At 41.9% G+C, this 25,807-nt stretch overlaps 1 protein-coding gene across 1 annotated transcript in view; it reads right to left on the reverse strand.

Moving 5' to 3' along the window:
• Positions 1 to 25,807, reverse strand: part of PLEKHG1 (pleckstrin homology and RhoGEF domain containing G1) — a 216,056-nt gene that overhangs the window by 71,606 nt on the left and 118,643 nt on the right. The window contains exon 3 of the mRNA XM_023517967.1: positions 13,691 to 14,190. Within this exon, the coding sequence (XP_023373735.1) occupies positions 13,691 to 14,098 (408 nt within the window). The 5' untranslated portion in view covers positions 14,099 to 14,190. The remainder of the gene's footprint in view (positions 1 to 13,690; positions 14,191 to 25,807) is intronic.

The following is a 25,807-nucleotide window of genomic DNA, read 5'->3' on the forward strand; positions in this document are numbered from 1 at the left end:
TGGGCAGGGGGTAAACTCAAAGATTTTCTTCTGTCAACTTCTGTCATGGAGGTCTGGCCCCACTTGGTGCTCACAAGGTGAAATGTATAATTTGAGGAAAACTCTTTCTCTTCTTTTAAATCTAAAACATAATGTTCATGGCCATGTGGTTACTTAGAACTAAAAGAGAGAGGAGAGGGAGGGAGGACGGAAGAGAGAGAGCACACACTCACTAAACAAGGTTTCCATAGTGATTTTTCAAGAGATTATATGAATTGCTACGGCAGCAATTTTTACAATCTGAACAGAAGTGCCCTGTGCATGTTTCTGTAATAGATGCAATTTCCATGTGCTGGAAATTTGTGTTCCCAGGACAGCAGATTTGACTGAGGACAGAGCAAGGCACTGGGGATAGAATTCCAGGTGCAGGGAGGTGCTTGTGACGCAAAGGAGTAGGGCGCTGGCCCCATATACCGGAGGCGGTGGGTTCAAACCCACCCCGGCCAAAAACTGCAAAAAAAAAAAAAAGAATCCCAGGTGCATCAGGGAAGGCCTTAGCTGCAATGCTGGCCCCAGGTGCTGTGTGGTGGCAAAGGCACCTGCTGTGACCCTGGTAGAGTTACCTGCCTTGCTGAGTTCCAGGGGTTAAGCAGCATGTTCGCTTCAAGGCTCCTGGCACAGGACTGATACACACTGGCTACTGGCTGCTGGCTGTGTTAGGTGCTGGGGGTGGGGGGTCTTCTGTGTCTCAGGCTCCTCCTTAGTAGAGCAACAAGCAAGGTAGGCCAGATTGGAGCCTTTTTGTTTCAAAAGCAAATGAACTTATAAAGGTCACTGACAAATTATGATAAAAGCCTCCCCTAACCGGCACTTTTCTCAGCCACTGGCATGAGTGGTTCCATAGGAAGCTAACTTACTGGAGCAGTTTACCATCACTGTTGGCAGAGGGAGGAAGATTAGGGGAGACGCAGGCATCAGAAGTCCAGGGCTTCCCCCACCTTCTTGCTGTATCCATCCATCCAATCAATCCTTCCTGAGTGTTTTGCTTTTGAAACTGACCCGTCCTCCCTCTCATTGCTGCCTAGGTCTCTCCATCTCTCACGTGGTTACTACAAGGACATCCCAACACCCTCAGCTTTTCAGATGAATCCAGGGCCTCTCAGAGCCTTCAGCGCAGAGGAAGATTCTGCAAGGGTCTGTGCCCCTGCCTACCTTTCTAGGGTCATCTCTGATCACTTTCCTGCTCCCTCTCACTTCCCCTGGCCCTGACAAGCAAACACGCGCACGCGCGCGCACACACACATACACACGCACCCCCCACACACACTCGCGCTCATGCCTATCTTTACTTATTCTGTTCCCCCAGCCAGATGGGCCTTCCTGCTCACCAACACCTGGCTAACTCATCCTTCAAGATTCTTCCTGGGAAATCTTCGGCCCGTCTTGCCTCAGCTATAATGCCATGATAAAGGAAGCATCATCGTGGCGTAGAGCTACTGAAGTCTCTTTGTGGCTTCTTTTCCCCTGCAAAACTGCTGTCAAGAATTAGGAGGAGCAGTGCTGCGCTACTTTTTATGGACGGAGGGATCAAGGGATGATGGAGTGAATTTCTGGAAATGAGCTGCGTGCTAACAGGGCCAAGCGGAGCCTGGGAAGGCACGGGTTAACCGGGATAACCGAGCTGCGGGCTCTGTCTCCAGCTGAGCGGCGGGAGCCGCAGGGAATCCCATCCCAGCGCGGCATTCCTCTCTTGCTCGGCCTTTGTGGCGGGACAGCATTTTTACAATACGGCCTCTTGAAGATGACAAAGGTCCCTAACTCTGCCTTTCAGGTTTCTTTTTAATGCTCCACCCACCCACCTCACTCCTGCCTTTGCACAAGAAAAGAAACGCTTCCCTAATCAAAAGTAGATTAACTCTCTCCCTTTTCTCTCGGTGCATTTGCACTGGGAACACATTTACGAGGCTATAAACAGACCCCTGGGTGGAGCGATTTATCCGCCATGGAAAACCGGACAAAAGCAGCGGTCTTCCTGGCAGTTGTGTATTTACGGTCCGCTGCGGCGCTGAGGGGCCCCTTCCCACTCATCTCCCACTCAGACCTTTCCGAAAGGGTAAACAGCATCCCGGAGCCCAAGGAGAAAACGGAGGGACCCTTGTAACGTTTCTTACCGATCCAAAAGAGAAAAAGGCAAATTGGAAAACAAAATGTTTTAAAGTATGAAAGAATGGCTCCTCCGTCACCCGCCCCCAACACACACTGTCCTTTAGGTGAGATTCTGACACAGCAGACGAGGCTGCCTCCGTCCAGTTTGGATGTGGCCACTCTGTGTGGTTGGTATTACGGATTATATTAGTTCAGCGAAGAACCTTATCACCTATATGGTCTGTCTAACAAGGGCACAAGTGAATTTTTCTAGAACTAGAGTATAAATGTTTCAACACAATAGCTAAGTAAATGACATAAAGTCTATGTTAACCGGTTTGATGAAAGTATTTCAAATTGTATATGAAAACACTACACTGTACCCCATGTTTGCATTAATGTATACAGCTATCATTTAATAAAAAAAAAGAACCTTAACATTTAGAATAAGCATTCAATTTTGCATCACGCTTGTATTATTTTCATAATATCTTATTTCTCATCATGCTTGTATTATTTTCATATATCCTTTCCTTACAGAGTAAAGATGATTCTTACTTTTTATAAAGAGTCATCTCTTAGGTGGTACCTGTGGCTCAGGGAGTAGGGCACTGGCCCCATATACCAGGGGTGGTGGGTTCAAGCCCAGTCCTGGCCAAAAACTGCAAAAAAAAAAAAGAGTCATCTCCTTCATTAAGGGACCAGTTACTGTATGAGAATTTTCCTGAAGTATTAAAAGTTAATTAAATTCTGACACATGCTACATACAACATGGGTGAACCTTGGAAACACGCTAAGTGGAATAAGCCAGATTCAGAGGACAAATGCTGTTTGACGTGAGGGACCTAGAACAGCCAAATTCACAGAGACAGAAAGTAGAACAGGGGTTCCCAGCGGCAGGAGGTGGGGAGCAGGGCCTCATGTTTGATAGCTACAGAGCCTCTGTTTGGGACGGTGAAAGGCGTGCTGGAAAGAGACAATGGTGATGGTTGCACAAAATTGCAAGTATAGATAATTGCTACTGAATTGTACCATGAAGAAAAGGTAAACGTGGTGAACTCAGTTATGCATATTTTACTATAAGGAAAAACACAAAGTTATATAATTAAAAACTCACTTTGTTTATGAAAGCCAGCCATCAGACAATACATTTTAGATGTTATTGCAAACATTATAAAAGATTTTCTTGGCCAGGTGCAGTGGCTCACGCCTGTAATCCTAGCACTCTGAGGCTGAGGGGATTAGATTGCTTAAGCTTAGGAGCTGGAGACCTGCCTGAAGAAAATCGAGATCCCATCTCTACTAAAAATAGAAAAACTAGCCAGGTGTTGTGGCAGGTGCCTGTAGTCTAGCTACTCGGGAGGCTGAGGCAAGAAGATCGCTTGAGCCCAAGAGTTTGATATTGCTGTGAGTTAGGACACCAGGGCACTCTACTCAGGGGCAACTGAGTGAGACTCAGTCTCAAAAAAAAAAAAAAAAATATTTTCTTGCTATGTAATGTAGGCCGATCCATCAGTAAGGACTGCATGATCACAGCTGTAATTCACACGGGCGACCAGGCTGAGTGGCCTTAAGTTAATTAACCTACTAGGGAGTTCTTTCCTCTGGCTCCTTGGTGCCATCTCATCACCTCCTTCCATTCTCTCCACTTGCTATGGGCTAGGAAATGAAATAATTAAGTTTATTTTAAACATGTAGGGCAAATAGGCTCTTAGTGAGAACTTGAGGCCTCTCCCCGGGTAAAGACACAGGATTTACTGTTTGGCATTTGAAATATCTATTTTGGTTGCTCAAAGGACTTACTTATTTCCTGGCTGCATGCTTGAGAGCTGAGGCTGGTGGAGATGCAATCACTAGTCAGTAGATTTAGGGTTCCTGAATTGGACTCATTTATAGAGGCTGCAGCTGAGGTCAGAGTGGTGACTTGTCCATGGACACACAGCTGACTGTCAGCATAAAGCAACCCCAGTTTGACTCAGCTCAAATCAAAATTTTGAAAAAAAAAAATTCATTCTGCCATTGTAACCTTCTGTTAAACTAGAAAAAATTCTAACTATATGTAGGTATGCCAGGTAAACCAAAAACTGCAACACGATGTAACATATCCTTTTTAACTTATAAAGTTAAAATAATTTTCTAAAATACCTTAACATACATTAGCAAGCACAATATTACAATGCTTTAAAACCTACCGTAAATGACTGGCTTTGTCCAGATAATACCAGTTAATTAATAATCACATCTCTTTATCTGAATGCTTACGAATCACTCAGTACTGTGCTAAGCATTTTACTCAGATAATCATATTTAATTTTCACAACAATCCTATTATTCTCATTTCAGACGAGGAAAACACCCTGAAGCTTAGACAAGTTTAGTAAGTTTCCCAAAGTGACATAGGGAAGTGAGAGGGCCATGATTTGGATTCAGTGCTTATAGATTTTAAAGTCGGTGCTCTTCCTGGTTTTGTTACATCCCATGGGGATGAGGTAATTGTGTTGCCTCTAAAAGTCTGTTGTAAGAATTCCCCTTAGGACAATGGATCTCAACATTGATTGCCTCTCGGGAATCTGGGGAGCTTTAAGGAAAGCTGATCCCAGCTCCAGAGCCTGGGATTTCATAGCTCAGGGTGTGATGCTGCAGTTGTAAAAGCTCAGGAGGGAATCTGAGCTTTAGAAAGATTCTTAGTTTTCTAATCTTCTGCTAGAATTTTTTTTTTGAGAATCTTGCTCTGTTGCTTGGGCTAGAGTACCATGGCCTCAACCCAGCTCATGGCAACTTCAGACTCCTGGGCTCAAATGATCCTCCTGCCTCTGCTTTCTCTCTTCCCTCTCTAGGTGTCCTAGAACAGGGGTGTGTGATCGAGCACACACGCTCGAGGCTTGTCATGTGACCTGGGTGAAATGCTTCGGATTAGTTTCACTAAGTGCAAGTAACACCTTCTCTTTGGAAGAAATTTCTGGCCACGTGAAACGTCTCCCCACTGAATGTCAGTGTGTTCAGAACATAATTTCCTGAATTCTATAATTTTCTACCCACCCAATATAACTGATCAATCAAAATGGCACACAAAATATAGCATGATTCTAACCCAGGTTAGAACAGAACCTAGCAAATCTTCAATAAAATTTTGCCCACAGGCAGTCTTTGAAATATATCAGCATTTCTTGATCAGTCCAGTAGTAATGGCTACTCAAGTTTTTGAAATGCCTTTTTATTAAAAGTCAAACTGTTCCCTTAAAAGCAAAGCCTAAGAGAATAAAAAGGAATTTAAATGCAGGCGTGAGAGAGACAGAGAGAGAGACACTCAAGTTGACACCCTGGGTAGGGTGCTGTGATGACACAGCTCACAGCAACCTCAAACTCCTGGGCTCAGGTGATTCTCTTCTCTCAGCCTCCCCAGTAGCTGGGACTATAGGCATATAGTCTACTTTCCCTCCAAAGATGCTAAGATGAAGCAACTATAATTCTAATGTCAGAAATACACTGACATATCAAGGCTTCTTGGGACGCTGAAAGGTTCAGAGAAAGCGGATACTATAGTTTGTGCAAGAATATTAGACTAAATTATGCAAACCCTCTTAGTAAAAGAAAAATCTACAAATATCTATATTTATAAGCAATTGTGCTAATTTTCAGGAACATGAATCAACTCTCAAATACTAAAAGCTTGAAATTCTTCTAAACCATTTTTTTCTTATAAGGTAGAAATGAAAAGTACAGTAAGGATATTTGTGGTAGTTTTTATTAGTCTTACTTAATATTAATGGAAGACCATGTTTTTTGGCAATGGGTACAGTTTTCTTTAATCTTCTAGTCTGAGCAAAGGGGTGGGGGGAATGGTCTATTTGTAACAAGTCATAACGCTCCAGAGGATAAGTACAGTCAGTTCTGCTATAATGTTTGTTTTGAAAATATGAATTTGTTCCCACGCTATTAACACTTTAGAGAAAACTCACAAATTCAAATTTCTCAATTTTGCCTGTGCTTACACAGGATTTCATTCCTTCCAACCCCTTGGTGAATGCAGAGGATTGCACCCAATTCGAGAGGGAATCACCAAACACAGGCGCATCCCTCCCCACCGACCAGCTACCTGGGTTCCCCTGGTGCTCCCATGCAGAGCACCCATCCCTGCCAGCCTCCCTGCTCTGATGGTTCTATTGCCTCTCAGCGACATTGTTTCCCCTTGTCCTTTTTCTCTTATTTTTCTTTCCTCTTACACTTCCTTCTGTTCTCTTCTGGAACACAGGGTGGCAAACGTGAGGACCTGGTGGCTTCCACAAATGACTTCAGATCTTAAGGCGAAGCATCATATTTACCATAGTATGCATTTCTTAATCATTTAACGTGCAAAAACCTGCGCTTCCATTTTTGTTGGATTCCTGTGTGTCATGGATGAAGTTTCTGAGTGCTGCTCTTGGTGCCCTGTTTTTTACCTGTGATTTTGCAGAGTGAGTGATTTTCAGGGACACAGGTTAGACGTCATATAAAATGTATAGTTTGCAAAGTGATGGTTGGGTCATTGATGGACTGCATAGGGTGGTGGTCCCATGATATGGTATCGTATTTTTACTGTATGTTTTTTGTTTAGAGACGCCCATATTAATACGCCATTGTGTGACAGTTGCCTGCAGTATTCAGTACAGTAACATACCAGACAGGTCTGCAGCCTAGAAGCAATGCTGTGCCACACAGCCTATGTGTGTAGCAGGCTCCAGGGGATAAGTACAGTAAGTTCTGCTATAGTGTTCAATGATGAACTCACGAACCATTTCTCAGAACACATCTCCATTGTTAAGCGATGCCAACTGTATTATTGAAAAACCCGTCATAGGCATTATGACCTGCATAAAGCTTTCTCCCTCTATCATCTGTCTTCTTACTTAGGTCTTAGACAGGCTGAAGATGGCAGAGCCTCTGCCGCCTGGGTCCCTGAATGACTGCGTGGAGGAGCACTGCTCCCACTTACGCGAACACTCACCAAGGCGACCACAGGAAAAAGGAGGAGACTGGGCTGTGCTCAGCCACTAGATTTGGAGGCCTATTTGTTGCTGTGGCTTAGCCTTCCCTTCCTAAAACACGAGGGGTTTCAAATCTTTAGATGGATGGTTTTCATCCAGGTGCAATCTGCCCCCTACCACAGGAGGTATTTGGTAACATCTGGAGACATTTCTGGTTGTCATGGTGGGGATGGTGGTGATGTATCAACATCTAGCGGGTAGAGGCTGGATTTGCTGTTAAATGTCCGATAATGCACACGACCATCTGCCATAGCCAAGGACTATCTGGCCCAAAATGTTGATGGTGCCAATGATGCCCGCTCTAGAGAGCTTAGGAAGAGGGCTGGAAACTTTGAACCTTCTGTTAGAGCAGTGGTTCTCAATCTGTGGGTCATGACCCCCAGGAACTGTATTAAAGGGCTGTGGCATAGGAAGGTTGAGAACCACCGTGTTAGGGCCTAAGAGGAGATCTGTGGTGAAAGGCATGGGCTTTAGGAGAGAGACCTGGGTTGCAATTCCAGCTCTACCACTCCCCATTGATGTGATGTCACTTTGCTATCTGTAGGTTCAATATTCTCCTACTGAAATAGGGTTTATATGGTACCCAGGTGATGGAGCTATGGCTGGGGTCTAAGTGCTGAATCAGCACCTGACCTATGGTAAGTACTCAAGTATTAGTTGCTGCTATTTTCCAACATTTTTGTCTTACTGAAGCATACTGGAATATTTAGAAGTGGCAGCCATGTAGTCATGTAGTGTGTTCATAGCTGGTGGGGTCTACTGAGGTGATGGGGTGTCATGTGACACTCACTGCCTACCACACTCCCAGGAGAATCTGAACAGCATAGGTATCTTCAATGGTTTTCCTAAGTTGTGACTCAAGATCTGGCCATAAAGGTTGGAGTGACCATCCCAACCTGGCCTCAGTCATGACGTTCACGTGAACTCCCTTGTACAGCAATTCTGCAAACCTCAGCTAGCTTGGCTTTTACCAAATGCTGCTGCCCTGAGTTGTTTTTGCTGGTTATTAACAATCGATTGGCAGGTATTTATGGAACATTCAAAGTGGGCCAACTCATTAGGAGTAGAAAGAGGTGGAAGAAGAGTTCCTGCCTCTCTCCTAGCTGAGACTGGAGCAGAGAGATGAACCCTCAAAATTGTTCAGTGACGACACCATCTGAGTTTGTGCTGCTGTTGAGGCGGGAAGTGAGGGAGAGTGAGAGGGAGTGGTCAAAATAACAGCAGCCCCAACAATAGAGTCCAAGTGAGATCTGGGGACTAGGTACAGTGATTAGATGTATTATGTGAGGAACAGCTTTTAAATAAGAAAAAAAATCTATCTAACAGGTTTGCTTTCAAATGACCACAGATCTTAAAAGGTTTTAAGCCAGATCTCATTCATCCATGATGAAAGCCCTTCATAAGAGACACGTTCACATAAAAGTGCTCAAATGCCACGTAAAGAAAAAGTACAATCATGCCAAGTACTACAGTGTAAGTTCTGTATTAAATCCACCCGGGTAACAAGCCTTTGACAAAAAATCCTTGCCAACTCCTACGCTCCAGCACTGAAGGCAGTTTCCCCCTCGGTTATTTAAAGAAACTTTCAATGAATCTTGTAAAAGACGTCAGGGCAACAAACATCATTTAAACTGGAGGGAAAGTATGGAAGGGAGATGTCAGCAAATATAAAGGCGATCAAATGTACAGCTATGCCCGTCTCAGCAGCCCTCTGTCTTGGTCCAAACCTCTGTCCTGTAGTGTCCTAAGCAGTTACGGCTGGCCCAAGGACTGCCCCAAAGCCCTGTGTTACGGTTTATTAGGAAAGAGCAGCAGAGACACAAGTTGTCCTTCCCTCACCACACGATGCTATCTCTGGCAGGATCAACAGGACGCCACGCTTCATCAGAACCACCTCCACACTCCACAGCGTCATCCTCCAGGTGGGGGTGTCCCAGGACAAAAGCCAACTCAGATTCCATTTTATCCAACTCATAGATACCTCCCAGCGTAAGAGCTAAGCGTCTAGGCAGAGTACGTGGTGAAATCACTGCACAGACTCTCCAGGCCTCGTTACTAGGTTTCTTCTTTTCATTCTGCACAGAGCCAGGGGAAGCCTTGATTCCCAAAATAAGACAGTCCTCCTTCTAGTTAATTGGATCACCCCCGGGCCAAGAGCAGCCTCTTCCCTAAGCTACAGCAAGGTGCAGAGGAGCCTTCCGTGTGTTTCGAGTCACATGGTGTGCGAACACTCTTCTCTCTTCTCCCCACCCTGACGCTGTCTGTACAATCACTAAACAAAGAGACCACACAGACTGATAAACACAGAGCGGGGGCTGGAGATCGCCCTTCTAATCCCCATTCAGCTACAGCTTCTGGGCGATACTGTGTGTTTCGAACAGATGAGCTTAAGCTCTGGAAGCTTACATTTTGAACACTGAAGCTGTAATATTCACTTTTCAGCTTTTAAACAAACTTTGTGGACACATGTGCTTGAAAGGTATTTTAGTCCTCTGGCATACGCTAAAAAAACATCCTTATCCATCTCCCCCCAATACACATGTCCTCAACATCCTAAAAGATGATTAATTTAGCATCTCCTACGGCTCAAAGACACCATTTGTAGTAGGAATGCAACTTCTAATTACACAGCATTATATAACATTACAAACTATTTTAAAACTTTACTAAAAGGTTAAAACAGGCCATGAACTATATCCGAGGCCAAATTTTATGAGGCTCTCAAAGGCTCTTTTATATAGATCATTTCGGATGATTAAAGAAGCCCACTCTACCCATGGCTGTCCCTGCTCCGTCAATCCAAGGTCCCATTAAACATGAAAGAGACCCTTATATTCCACTTTCCAACTATGGGTTTCTATCTCTCCACAAATTGTATCAGTGGCTATTTTATAATACTTTTAACTTTTAAAAACTGCTTTCATATTTATTATCTCATTTTATCTGTGAATGCTTTTAGGAGCCATAAATAAAAATGGAAATAACAGCCCCATTGTTCCTGTGGATGTGGGGGATGGGCAAGACTTTACCTCTCTCTTTAAAATGTCAAGTGTACAAGGAGCAAATGACCAGGATGTTGGGCACAGGGGCAGGAGGTGCAAGAGCCACGGCAGGGGAGGGGGACGGGGGCTCACAGAGAAGGGGGTAGGGGAATAAAAACTGGAGAGAGCAGCAGGAATAAGATGCCCATATTTTTTAGTTAAACTTTCAGGAAGTATCTGAATCCTTAAATAGTAAGGGAAAGGGAAATCTCTATATGTGTGATTATTTTAATACAATGTCTCTATGTGTTAGAAAGAAAGACAGCCTTTCTGGCATGTGTGAGCAACATCTGGAAATCCTATTGCCCACCTAAGGTTAGTGATCTCTCTTCTCAGACATAAGCTACTCTGATATTTGGACCATGCTGAAATGTCAAAATCATGTGTGTTAATGTCTTTTAAGCTAGTGGGTGTATCTCAACGATCTTTCATAAAAATGTTGTTTACAAAGCCTAAAAATGACATATCAACTCGGGCTGTGAGCATTATGTATTTACATGGCATACAGAGAAGATGTATCGCTGGGGATGAGGGAGCACGGAAATTACACCAGGACATTCAATAGAGCAGACTGCACAAAGTCAGCAATTGTCTTATAACTGAAAAGTGACTTATCAGTTATCTCTATAAACCATTAGACTATTTTCTTCTAGAAATTCTTCTTCCTCGGAACACACCAACTGAGAGGTAAATTCATCTTTTAGGCACGGTAAGAGCTCATTGTAGTAGGTAAAAAGCAGCCCCCTTCCCAATTTAAAATTCTACATTTGAAAAATAGAGGCTATTAGAGAAGTCATCCTTAGAATTATAAAAACAAGTTAGAAATAGATCTAGGAAAACAGATTTACTGTTCTTTTTTTTTTTTTTTTTTTTTTGCAGTTTTGGCCGGAGCTGAGTTTGAACCTGCCACCTCTGGTATATGGGCCCAGCGCCCTACTCCTTTGAGCCACAGGCGCCACCCCAAGATTTACTGTTTTAAAAGTATGCCCACATATGAGTAAGTCTGTCTTTATTGGGTAGAGTTACTATAGGTGGGAACTAATGGGTTAGTCTTCACAAAGGAAATTACCCGATAAAATAGGTCGAACCACCCTGTCAAGGTTGTGATCTTGAGAAACAGGTGGTCACAGAGCCAAGGCAGATGAAGGCACCTGATCTGAAGAGATTCCAAAGTTTTCTAAGAAGAGGAGGCCGAGCCTTCTAGTGACTTCTGGAATAAGGGAGCATCTACTGCTTCCCGCCTGGGCGCCTCTCCTTACAATTGGGACTTTCCTCCCCAACCATCCTCCTACCAACAACCCCCCTCACCTCTCTTTTCCCTAATTAGGTTTCACCAGCTTTTCAGTGGGTTTATTCAAAATAACAATGGTAGAATTACCCGTTTCAAATTTCGTTTTTCTGCTGTCACGAATTGGCTAATCTGTTTTTTTGTGAAAACGATGGTCACTCTTAACTAGCAAATTCAGAGGAAGCTGGGGCTGGTGATGATCGTGGCTCCACTAATTGCTTACCATGTGCCAGGCACCACTGCATGAGCTTTTCATATATTATCTAATTCCCTTCATAATCCCATGAGGCAGGTCCTGTTTATTAGTCCTGTTTTATAGTTGATGAAACATGGTACACATTTATAGTCTAGGACAGGGGTCAGTACACTATGGGCCTTGGGTCAAACAGGCCCTGAAGATTTACTGTAATCTCCAGGCCCATTTATTACAAGTGTCTACAGCTGCTTTTTCAATGGCAGAGACGAGTAGTTGTGACTTAGACTTTAGGGCCCAGAAGACATCAATTAAGTTTTACTATTCAATCGTGTATAGAAAAAGCTCACCAATCCTTAGTGTAAAACACAGTTAACTCCTGGAAAAGAAAAAAGGCAAGAACGTTTGGACAACTTCAAATAGAACTTATGAAACTGTCTTAGAGGAAACTGAATTTTTTTTTTCTATCATTCCTATCTTACTTTTTCTCAACCCAAGATAGATCCACAGACCTCAGGGGGAAAAATACAGTTTTTATAGAATACTGGTTTAGTAACTAACAGTTTCTCTCTGTGAGGTGAGTTTTGATTAGGTGGAAAAGTTTCCAAGAAAGAAAGGGCAAAAAAGCGTAGGCCAAAGAGAGCTTTAACAACCCTACATTTCCTGAGAGATTGTAAAAGTGTTGGCTGTTTCACGAGTATTTCTTCTCAAGTACAAATGACATCACTGTTGGAATTTTTAAGAACGTGGCCCATTTTATTCAACATTTGGTACCACATATTGTTTTGGTTGACCATTTATTAACTTTTCTATTTTTACTGGGAAGGTATGTCATAACTATTTTTAGTAGACAGTGTCTGGTTCTATCATTTGTGGAACTCCGCACACAATCATGCTTTAGAATTTTTTTTTTCCCTAAAGCTATACAAATGTATTTGGTGGAGAATGTGCTCATCAGCGAATATTCTACATACTCTAAAAACATTTTTAAATGTCTAAGACAGGCCGTAGGTACTAACGAAAAAATCTGGTATGTTACTTGGCAGCAAAGCGACTGGAGTCTTATGTCATCAATTTCCCCTGGAGATACTAATTTTAATCACAATTGAGAATGAGTTAACATCTGAGCTCCTCTGGCAATTCTTTATTAAAACTTGGCTATAAATCAAGATCAAATTCAGAACTGGATTTCCATGGGATGTCATCTGCTACATAAACTAAACTCAATCACACAGAATAATTTATGTAAGCAACTTAGAGCTATAATGATTTATACAAAATAAATGATGTAAAACCATTTGCTATAAAAATGAACAGAAAAAGACAAAAAACAACCCAAACAAAGACAAAGCCCAAGTTTTTTCTCTACCTTTCATGGCCTTCCTCAAGCACCACCCAAGACGGGGAACAGGAGGGAACAGAGCTAGCAAGCTCGTTGATAAGTCAGCTCCAACTTGAACAACTCCACTGCCCACGTCACATCCCAGGCCAATGAAACCCCTGAGCATGCGACCCAGGTGTCTGTGGTTTTGGAAGCTCCCAGCCTCTAGTTTAGTAGACTGTGGTGATTAAGGCAAAGACAGCTGCTGGGTTGAGTCAGACACACCTGGTACCCACGCACTTGAGGTCCTCTTCTGCTGCACTAAGTGTCGGGCACCCTGAGAGCTGTGGGGTAGGATTTATCAACACAACACGCTGGTCCACGCACCAGGGTGCAATTCTATCAAACAGAAGGTTGAAAGAAAATCTACCCCAAATATATACATATACATACGTAGTCAACCACAAAAACTGTGTCCTCATTCTTGCCGCTAACACAGGATGGATGTGTTCACTGAAATATTAAGAGGATTTTAACCCAGTGAGTATGGCTCTTGGGTTTCCCTAAGTTGAGATCTCTTTAAACTTTCACACCCTTTCTGCATCTTAAGAGACCTACAGGTCCCCACCACCTAGTTCTTTATTTTACCAGCATATTTCTCCTGCATGACAAATGTTGAAAGCAGAGTTGGACACTTACCTCCACGATGCTTTTCAGATCTTGCACATAAGTCCTCTCAGTCTCCAGAATTTCCTGGACCACTCTGTCCACATAGAGGAGCTTGGGGCTGGGGGCCGAGTCAGCAGCTGTCTTGGGTGACCCGCTGGTGTCTGTCCTCCTCTGGGTCCTGGACTGCCTGTCGCTGCCCTCGTTCGTGTTCTGGTGCCCAGTGGGGTTGTCCCTTTGCAGGTCACTGCTGGAGAACTGCCTGGCTGGCATCAGCTCCAGTTTTATGGCCCCTGCTTCCTTATCCTGGTTAAACAAACCCAAGTGGCTATTTGAAACTAAGGTCATTCTGCTGCCAAAGGAGCCATGGCTGTCTCGGGAGGAGGCTGAGGACGATGTGGAGCCGAAGCTGACAGGTCGGTCGCTGTCAGAGAGCTCCATGGTCTTCAGTTCTGGGGAACGCCTGGATGTCTTCTTGGGATCTGGAATTTTGGTTACAGTCGATGGCCTTTCAAGATGCAACTGGTGTCCATCTACGTGCATTAAAGAAAATAAACACAAAGGACAAGATAAGCAAGGTAGACAAGTGTTTTGAAATTCTAACAAACAGAAGGATGAAAGGAGGTGAAAATCTATCCCAAATATTTATAGTCAATAACAAAAAGATGGCAAATTGATTATGCATGGGGTGGGGGGTGGAGAGGGGTCTGTTAGAAATGCATAGTCTCAGGCTCTGCCTTCAACCTACTGAGCTTTAATCTGTATTTTGGTCATATGCCAGTGCAATTCACACACACTGCCGTTTGAGAAGCACTGCATCTGTTGGCTCAAGAGCACGACCACCTGGAATGACTCATATATGCAGATTATCCAGATTTACTAAATTAAAGGCTCAGCAGTCACGGCACGAGGAATCTATGATTTTAACAAGCATCACAAGTGGTCCTTATGGACTTCAAAAGGACCCTAGGGAATTCTCAATGGAATTTCGGAAAAAAACCCCCATTATTTTAGATTGTAAATATTCCATCATAATTCCACAAAAATTCTGTCTAGAATCTATTGAACTAATGTGGACAACTTTACATTTTAGCTGCACACCGCCTTCAAGAAGAGGGTTGCCTGGACAATTATTTTCTAATATTGTAAGAAAAGCAAACTAAGATACAGTTTTGTGCCACATAATGACATTTCCTGGACTGCACACATGAGAGTGGCTAGAACACTAGGCTACCCGCATAGCTTGGGTGTTTAGTGGGAGGCCCCATCTAGCTTTGTACGGGGGTGCTCTAGGAGTTCCAGCAATGATGAAACTGCCTGAAGATGAGTTTCTCAGAATGTATTCCCACTGTTAGATGGCAGATGACTGTATTAACACCTATGGCCGATTGAAAATTTAACCTTTCACCACAACACAATACAACACAATACATTTCTTCTTAAAAACTGACATTCCATTTGCGACATACATCAAGTTATACCATTAGAGAGTATGTTTGGTTAACTGTACAATACTCCAAAAGTAAAGTTATGGCAGTGAAATTATACAATTAAATGACAAGCATTAAGAGCTAACTTATGAGAAAACTTATGAGCAATGTGGTTGTTTGTGTTTAGAACAGGGCATAAGAGGAGGCTATCTGCAAAGTCAAAAGGGCATAGCCTTTGAATATGATCTCATTGGGTCCAAAAAAGACCTACATGAAAACTAAGCTTTCAGAAGCTATCTTCGTGAAACCCTCAAAGTTCCAAACTTCATTTGTGAGGCAAGATCAACTTTTCCTCCCATAATAATGAGATTCTGGGTTTATAGCAACAAAATGCCTTGTGATAAAGAATGTGATTAATAAAGTTGCTTTATCTTGGTTACTTTCTCACCAAATGCCATGCTGATGGGGTTTGTTAGAAAAATAGAACAGTGAAACTTATATTTGAAAGGTTACAATATGACAAACAAGAATATTAATGATCACTTTTCAATAGTATTTGGTTTGACTCTAGAATAAAGATCATCAAACAACTGGTACCAATGTTTTTAAGATATAAAGAATCAATCAAGTCTGTATCCCTCAACATACTTTTTCTACACAGTTTATATTCATGGCAAATAGTGCAAAGTTATGATGCAAATGTTAAATTTATGAATATAAAGGAACTAACTCTGAGTCAACGAGAAGGAATGGTATGAGACGTGTAGGAAATGAACAGTCTATCAGCATAACCCCTACCACATGGTATGAGTTTGCCACAGATTTTTAAAGCTTTTGCAATATTCTCTCTGCCTGCTCTATAACAACTTTATGGCCTATAAAACATGAATTGGTTATAGTAGTTAAAATGCACTTGACCTAAAAAAGCCTGATCCGGCTCGGCGCCTATAGCTCAACCGGCTAAGGCGCCAGCCACGTACACCTAAGGTGGCGGGTTCGAATCCCCAGCCCGGACCCGCCAAACAATGACGGCTGCAACCAAAAAATAGCCGGGCGTTGTGGTGGGCGCCTGTGGTCCCAGCTACTTGGGAGGCGGAGGCAGGAGACTCGCTTGAGCCCAGGAGCTGGAGGTTGCTGTGAGCTGTAATGCCACGGCACTCTGCCCAGGGGGACAGCTTGAGGCTCTGTCTCAAAAAAAAAAAAAAAAAAAAAAAAAAAGCCTGATCCAACTTGAGTGTGGCAAAAGTCCAAGAAGCAGCCAGGCTTTTAGGTATGCGGGCAGCACAAGACGCTCACTTTGGGGATTGGTTTTAAGAAAGTCCTGGGCAGTTCAAAGTAGGAGCAGACGCAAGGTTTTCTTTCCATTGGCATCTATGACTGTGAACTTGACCTGACTGCAGGGCATGGGCACTAACTGGAGAAGTATATGAGAATATTCTAAGGTCCCAAGGGTCCAATGAGGCTATGATTTAGGACCAAACAGAAATTATATATACTATATAGTAAAGGCCAGCACATCTGAAAAGGTCTGATACCCGCAGATCTGGACACACTCGTCTCCAGGGCAAGTTTGATTTTCTAACCAGATAAGAATGACTCTTCTCTCCAGTAGAGAAAACACGGTTACATTATATTCCTTATGAGGACCAGTGAGAAATGAACACAGCAGAGACACATTTCTTCCTTACCATCATTTCTTTTTTCTACTTTCACTTCAAGTTAGGCAGCCAAAACCTGGACTAAAGGACCAATGAGGAGTACAAATTGTCTTGAGAGAAGTCCATGTTGGCCCGTTAGGGATCATGGTAACTTTAGGACTTTCATAGGAAAGCTATAACCTAATTATAGCCTTAGAATATGGGGAGGGGGGAGTGAGAGGAGAGGGGAGGTGGGTGGATGGGTGGAGGGAGGGTGATTGTTGGGGTCACCTCTATGGTTTATCTTACAAGGGTACAAGTGAATCTTTCTAAAAGCAGAGTATGAATGTCTTAATAACTAAGAAAATGACATGAATGCTATGTTAACCAGTTTGATGAAAATATTTCAAATTGTATATGAAAACACCACACTGTACCCCATGATTGCATTAATGTACACAGCTATCATTTAATAAAAAAAAATATTTTTAAAGGTGGCAAAAAGTGGAATGTGAAACTCAGGTCAATAGGGAATCCCTTCATGGATAGGTCAGCATTGTGAACTGGGCACCATTGCAGGGAAGGCCTCACATGTTCCAACACCAGGCTGTGTCCTCAGCACCACTGGGACCAGAATATTCTTCAGGCTGCCAACCAGACCCTTTATACAATAGGACATTTTATATTGGTACCTGTAGTATTTAGTCAAGTGAAATACCTTCCCAAATTACCAGTGATAGAAGTGAAACATTTAAAGTCAGGTCATATAAGGGCATGTAACACAAGCCAATATTTCCTAATGGATAACATTTCTTTTTTTTTTTTTTGAGACAAAGCCTCAAGCCTTCGCCTGGGGTAGAGTGCCGTGGCATCACAGCTCACAGCAACCTCCAACTCCTGGGCTCAAGTGATTCTCCTGCCTCCACCTCCCAAGTAGCTGGGACTACAGGCGCCCCCACAGTGCCTGGCTATTTTTTGGTTGCAGCCGTCATTGTTGTTTGGTGAGCCCAGGCTGGATTTGAATCCGCCAGCTCAGGTGTAAGTGGCTGGCGCCTTAGCCGCTTGAGCCACAGGCGCCAAGCTTGGATAACATTTCTTATGTTGATTCATTGTGTAGAAGATAATTACAATTTTCTAACATAAGGATGTGTACTTCATAAGAACTGCTTAGTCTTGTTCTTACCTTCCTCAAAATAATTTAAGATTTCCATCCTGTCTGACCTATTCTTTGTGATACAATTCACAAATTATTAACATTTATCTCTACAGTTGCTCTGCTCGACACAGTAGCCACTGGCCACATGTGGTTACTGAGTGCTTGAAATATGGCCAGTCTGAATTGAGCTGTGCTGTAAGTGCAAAATACACACCAATTTCAACAACTTATAAAATACCGCATTAATACTTTATATCAATTATGTATTGAAATAATGTAGTAGGTTCAATAATAATATCTTAAATTATTACCACTGGTTTCATTTCACTTTTATTGATGTGGCTACTAAAAAATTAAAAATCAACATATGTGGAGCTGGGTGGGTTGGTTCACATTTGTAATCCCAGCTCTTTGGGAGGCTGAGGAGGAAGGAGTGCTTAAGACCAGGAGTTCAAGTGCAGCCTGGGCAACACTGTCAGACTCCATCTCTACAAAAAAATTTAAAAAGTAGCTGGGTGCAGTAGCATGTGCCTGTAGTCCTAGCTACTTGGGAAGCTGAGGTGGGAGGATCTCTTGAGCTCAGGAGTTCGAGACTGCAGTGAGCTATAATTAGGCCACTGCACTCCAGCCTGGGTGACAGAGTGAGGCTCTTGTCTCTCTTAGAAAAAAAAAATTACACATGTGGCTCTATATATTTCAGTTGGGTAGTACTAATCTAGAGGTCTTCTAGTTACAATATTCTTGAAAATTTAAATTCACTATATCAATCTTTGTTCAAATAACAGTGAATGGAGAAATGGATACAACAGGAAGTTTGTCTTTTTTAAATTTTATTTATACACAATATTGTTACAAATAAGCAAAAATAGAGTTGGGAGATAATAACTGTGTAGTAGACACTGGGGTAACTGATTTTCCATGAAAACTGAAAACACACAGATAATAAACTGTAGGGCAGGGAAGCATTTCCCTTTGCCTTGAGTGAAAGCTACTGGCCAGTTGTATCAGTATTAGGGTAATTTATTGCATTCCTTCTCATAATTTCTCTCTCTTCCAAAAACCCAAACACAGGGCTAATAATATAACAATTTCTGAGAACTTTTGACTAAATCTTGCTAATGGCCCATAGCCAATCGATTTTGACCATGAATACCCTAAAATAAGCTGTGGTCAATCTGACCCTTGGCAAACCTGGAGGAGGTGGGGTGGAAGAACCTCAAAGACCTGCTGATTCTTAGAAGTGCTGCTAGGGGTGGTGCCTGTGGCTTAAAGGAATAGGGGCCCCATATATTGGAGGTGGTGGGTTCAAACCTGGCCCCGGTCCTGGCCAAAAAAAAAAAAAAAAGAAAAAAATTAGAAGTACTGCTTAGCCTGAAAACCATCAGAATAAAATATTCCTTTTTTGGTGCCATCCTCAATAAAAGGAAAAAATGGTCAGACAGCTCCCACGTAGCTATGCTTCCTCACCTTTGATTTCATGAAAAGTCCTCTCTCTAATTTTTTTCCAGGCAAAAGAGCTCTCAAATGTCCTCTCATTGCTCTTCTCTGGAACATCACCTCCAGAGTCAAAAGTAACACTTGTTGGCTCTACCTGGTTTCTCAGGCCAATTGAGGCTGGATGCAGAGTGCTCCGTGGCTTCCTGGGCCCATGTCTGTATGGGAGGGAGGACTTGATGGTCCCATAGTGTACAGTGCCCAAGGAGAACTGTAAAGGCAAGGCAATAATTCTCCCCCCAGCAGGGATGGAGGGGTGAGCAGGACTTCTGAATTCTGCTCATTGCTACTCTAGACATCAAGTACCTTGTCTGAGTCCCTTGGCAGGATGATCATGGAAGTTAAGAGAATGGACTGTGCTCACCAACGAATGACTAAAATTATGTGGTTCCTTATTATACCTTCTGGGAATTCCTCAAAGAGGGCGAGGCCACAGAAAGACGGAAGTTACTCTATTGGCCAGGGAAGTCCACCCAACAGAGAGCCAGTCTTTGGCAGAGCCTGAAAGTCATGAACAACCAAATTTATGTTTTAAAAGTCAAAGTTAACAAACACATATTTATATATTTCACAGATAATACCAGGTCTTGAGGAGCATCCTTTTCTCTTACATAGTTCTGAGATAGTAGTGGATAACTCAATAATTAAAAGCCACCAGATAACAGTATATATGTCTACCTCTTCATTTTCTAAAACATCAATTTGATTCCTGTTTTAATGGCAGGAACAGGATTATAATTTCACACTTTCTTAAGTGTTCGTCATGTTTCAATTCCAGGAGCATGATTTTCGTATTTATTTGTAGCAAAAAAAATCTTGTTACCGCATTAATTTCCTAATTCTAATGAAGTCCTATGGTTATAAAAGATGTAAAATTAAGGAAAGCTGCATGAAGGACATCCGAGAATTTGCACTATCTTTTTAACTTGTCTAAAAATTAAAAAATTTTCCAAAATAAATAGTTCAAAAAGTTCTAATTAAAACCTTGTTTTTATTAGGATATGTTGAATCTACAAAGTTGTGCATATTCAATGTATAAAATCCAATGAGTTTGGAGATAAATTATATACATGATAACATCACTATATGTGCCCCATGAATGTAGCCATCACCCCTAAAGTTTTCTTATGCTTCATTATTTATTATAATATTTTGGGACAAGAATTCCTAGCCTAAGTTCCATCCTCTTACCAAAATGTTAAATCTACACCACAGTAACACAGTATTTCTCTTTTTGCTGGCCATTTTAAAATATTTCAAATTAATGAGGATACAAATGATTAGGTTATACTGTTTCTATTTGCTAGGTAAAGTGCAAGTTGTAACTGATCCCGTCATCCCAGGAGGTTTGCTAAATACCTCTACATTGTGCCTGGTTGGGGGACAGTTCACTCCCCACTTGATTTGAATTATATTTTTCTCTCAAGTGGGTGTATATTGTTCGTCTACTGGTTTCGTATTAGTATTAATTTCATTGAATACTTGCTTTTTCATTCTCGTGATACTTTACTAAGAAGACTATTCTTGAACTCCCTCCAGGTTAATATAAAAGATGTAAAGTCTCCATCTTTTTATGGCTGAATAGTATTCCATGGTATATATATAGCATAGTTTATTAGTCCATTCATGGGTTGGTGGACACTTGGATTGATTCCACATCTTGGCTATTGTGATTGAGCTGCAATAAGCATCCTAGACCCAATGTCCTTATGGTAAAATGCTTTTTTTCTTCCTGAGTAGATACCAAGTAAAGCGACTGCAGGGTAAAATGAAAGCTCTACTATTAGTTCTTTGAGGATTCTCCATACTTCTTTCCAAAGAGCAGTATTAGTTTCCCATCAACAGTGTAAAAGGTGACATAGTATGGTTCTTTTTTTTTTTATTATTCATTTTTTGTTTGTTTGTTTATTTTGGAGACAGAGCCTCACTTTGTTGCCTTTGGTAGAGTGCCAGGGCATCATAGCTCACAGCAACCTCAAATTCATAGGCTCAGGAGATCCTCTTGCCTCTATTCGAGTAGCTGGCACTACAGACGCCCACCGTAACGCCTGGTTATTTTTAGAGACAAGGTCTCCCTCTGGCTCAGGCTCGTCTGGCACCTGTGAGCTCAGGCAATCCATCCATCTCAGCATCCCAAGTGCTAGGATTACAGGTGTCAGCCACCGCACCAGGCCCAGGACACAGTATGGTTAACTATAGGCACTATGTTGTTGGACTGAATCATCTTGCATATCTAAAAATTTGTACCTTTTGACTAATATCTTCCCTGTTTCTTCCTCTTCCCAGCCCCTGGCAACCACCATTCTAGTCTCTTCTTCTATGAGTTTGATTAGTTTAGATTCCTCATCTAAGTTGTATCATGCAGTATTTGTCCTTCTGTGTCCGTGTGTCACTTGGCATCATGTCCTCCAGCTTCATCTGTGTTGTCACAACAGCAAGATTTCCTTCTTATGGCTGAATAATATTCCCACTGGTGTATGTACCACATTTTCTTATATCTACATGCAAAAGAATGAAAATGGACCCTCATCTTACACTAGACACAAAAATAAACTCAAAATTAAAGACTTAAACCTAAGACTGAAACATAAATAACTATAAAACTAGAGAAAAAAACAGAAGAAAAATGCTTCATGATACTGGTCTTGGCAATAATTTCTTGGATATGACACCAAAGGCTCCAATAACAAAAGCAAAAATAGACAAGTAAGACTACATCAAACTAAAAATCTGCATAGCAAGTAAAAACAACAAAAAGACATCCTACAGAATGGGAGAAAATATGTGTAAATTATGCATCTGGCAAAGGGATAATATCCGGAACATATAAGATACTCAAACAACTCAAAGCAAAAAACCCAATTAACAAATGGGCAAAGGAACTAAACAGACATTTCTTCAAAGAAGACATACAAATAGCCAACAGGTATATGAAAAGGTGCTTACCATCACTTAACAAAACTCATTACCACTGGAGTCATTAAAGCAAGGATCTGTATAAGAATGGAAAAAGACATTTTGCAAAAATGTTCTTGTTCAAACAAGAGGGAAGGGGCTGAATGAGGAACAAAAGATTCCTTCAAACTGTAAAATCTGATACCAAATACTCAGGTAACTTACTGATTGATTTCTACGTTGGTGGCTGTGGTATGAATGTTTGTGTCCCTTCCAAATTTATATGTTGAAACCTAATCACGGTATTAGGAGGCGGGGCCTGTGGGAGGTGAGTAGGTCAAGAGGGCTCCACCCTCACGGCTGGGACTAGTGCCCTTACAAAAGAGGCCAAAGGGAGCTGGTTTGCACCTTCTGCCAGGTAAGAACATGTAGGAAGTGCCATCTAGGAAGAACAGGCCCTCACCAGACATGGAATCTGCTGGCATTTTGATCTTGGATTTCCCAGCCTCCAGAACCGTGAGCAATAAATTTCTGTTCTTTATGAGTTATGCAGTTTAAGATATTTTGCTAAGTAGCAGCCTGAATGAACTAAGACATTAGTCAGTAGAATCTAAGAGATACGAGGTACAATGGTTACGGCAGTTGAGTAGGGATTAAGTAGATAGTTAATGCAGCTATATTAGATAAATTGCCTTAGCTTAGTGGGACTCTGGGCAGTTTAGATAAAGTGGACCTACAGGAATTCCCTGGAGCCTTTTAATGCAAATGCAGCTGTGTTTTACTTTTATTGTGTGCTTTTGTTGTGGTGACTTAGGGTGGGATGTAAAAGAAATTATGGGGGTACCTTGCACCATCCATTGTGTTACCACTTACAGAGGGGACTGTTAGTTGTCCTCCAAAATCCACTCTCCCCTTTTCCTTAGTGAATAGAGTTTCAGCTCAGCACACGTCCCAGCTTCCCTGGTCATTAGATATGACCATGTGGTCAAGTTCTCACCAAGGGAAATGGTATATTGGGAGTCCATTTCTCAAGACATGAGACATCATTCTTTCACATTCTTTCCCTTCATACTGGAACCTGGCAGAAACCTTGCCTCAACTGAGAATGATACCAGCTACCCTAAAGTATGACAGAGCACAAAGTCAGATGAAACTATGTGATCACTGGCATTGGACATGCCCTGGGCCACCACATCAAAAGGTCTTGTTATCCTGAAGCTGCCATGCTATGGAAACCATGTGGGGAGGCCATAATGATATGCAGTGGTGTGCTCAAGGGACCCCAGCTATTCCTGTCCCAGCTGCTTGTGTTTCTAGCCAAGGCACAGACACGTGCATGAGAAGCCTTCTAGATGACCCCGCCCTGCTGTGTCCAACAGCAACTTCATGACAGTACCCAGGTCAGAACCACCTAGCACAGGCTTTCCTGAATTCCTGACTCAAAGAAACCTCAAGAGATCATAAACTGTTGTTGTTTCAAGCCATTAAGTTTGGGGGTCATGCAGTAAGAGGTAACCAGAACAATCTCCATGAAAACAGATTGGCTTACAAAAATACAAGTGCTATAATTCTTTATCAAAATTATGCTTTAAAAAAACTCCCCCCAAACCAACTTCAGTGTTCTTTCATGTGGCTCCTTTTTTAAAAATTTGATAGACGGAAGAAAGAAAATGGAGATTAGATTGTGGCCCTTAAACATCATGTGTGAAGTCGAAATCAGAGATTATGTTTTCTGATTTCTAGTCCATTATTCTTGCACTTGGATATAGATTCGTAAAATAGTAGGGCAGAAAAGGAATTTAGAGATCAGGAAATGAAGGACTCAAAATAAGCTGTCTAAAGCACAGGGTACCATGTGCCAAAACCTGGAGGGGGAGAGAGAGAGAGAGAATGAACACATCCTCCACTGTGTACGTAAAAAGAATTCAGAGAACCAGCCAGAAATTAGATTATGACCGAACTCTCTCTTTGATCAGAGGATTTGCATGTTTGTCCTGGCTCTGCACCATCCAGGCTTACATTTTTGGATCTTTCGTTTCCTTGGGTGTAAGTGAGGCAGCTGGGCCAGATGACTTCTCCAGGTCCCAGCCAACCTTTGGGGAAGTGACTCCAACCCAGAAACACTCAGCAAATCACTGGCCACCACAGCTGCATTGCCCACTCCTAGCTGGAGTCACAGCACAAGCCGTAACCCCATCAGCGCAATTTTCTTCTACATCCTACTAATAGCAGATTTTGGATGATGAAATACTGTCTTATCATAGAGTTTGCAAAAGGTTAAAAAATGGTTTTTGATTTAGATTAAATAATAATCTATGCTCCAGCTTCACTTTGAACAGCACCTTCCTGTTAGTATAAAAATATCAGTCTCAAGGCAGTAACTAAACAATGATTGTTATATACACAAGCTCCATCTGTATTGAACACATTCAGTTCCAAAAACATCCCTGCACAGTTGGGAGGGAGGCATTAAGAGAAATAACAATTTTCTTAAAGAAAAAGGCGGAGGAAGATGAGAATTCCAAGTGACTAACAATAGCTTTCTGAGCAAGTAAGTCCATCCACAAACTACAGTAAACATTTTCTTAAAGAAAAAAAGAGAAACCGACGTGTCTAACAACAGGGATAGGAATAAATAAATTCACATAGAGATACAATATAAAATGATTAAATGTCACGTCCCCTCAAATCTTTAAGAGTATAGAGAATGGTTATAATATACAGTTGAGCACGTACACCTAAGGTGGCGGGTTCGAATCCCCAGCCCAGACCCGCCAAACAACAATGACGGCTGCAACCAAAAAATAGCCAGGTGTTGTGGCGGGCGCCTGTGGTCCCAGCTACTTGGGAGGCGGAGGCAGGAGACTCGCTTGAGCCCAGGAGTTGGAGGTTGCTGTGAGCTGTAATGCCACGGCACTCTACCCAGGGGGACAGCTTGAGGCTCTGTCTCAAAAAAAAAAAAAAAAAAATATATATATATATATATACAGTTGAGCTAAATGGGATCCCACTTTTGAATTTAAAATGACATTTCTTTATTATCCACATTAGAAATAGATTGAAAGGATATATAATAAAATATTAATATTGCTTTTATCAAGTAGAATGGGAGTAATTTTTTCCCTTTAATCTTTATCTGTAAGTATCTCTTTTGTATAATCTGAAAAAGTTATTTAAAGAGATTAAAATCATGACCTCAATTTGATCAAATATTTACTTTAAAACAAAATAAGTTTAATATTTAATATGTGATTAGGAATGCAAATATATATATCTTCTCTCAAAAATGTTGGTGTCACTAAATTCAAATAATAAAATAGAATCAGATTCCAATGGACAACAGCACTGACTACAATCCCCGCCTCCTTTACCCAATCATTGCTCCTAACCAAAGTATTTCTTACCAACAAACGTTCAAAATGGAAAGGGCGGGTCCTTAGTCAACTTTGGTAGCTGCTAGACTCAAACTAAATCCCATCGCTGCAGTTGCTAAGCATAAAATTGCAAACATTAATTTGTTCCTACAGCTTACAAACCT

Source organism: Otolemur garnettii, unplaced genomic scaffold (genome assembly GCF_000181295.1).
Source record: "Otolemur garnettii isolate 467f Iridium unplaced genomic scaffold, OtoGar3 scaffold00126, whole genome shotgun sequence".
Taxonomy (NCBI): Eukaryota; Metazoa; Chordata; class Mammalia; order Primates; family Galagidae; genus Otolemur; species Otolemur garnettii.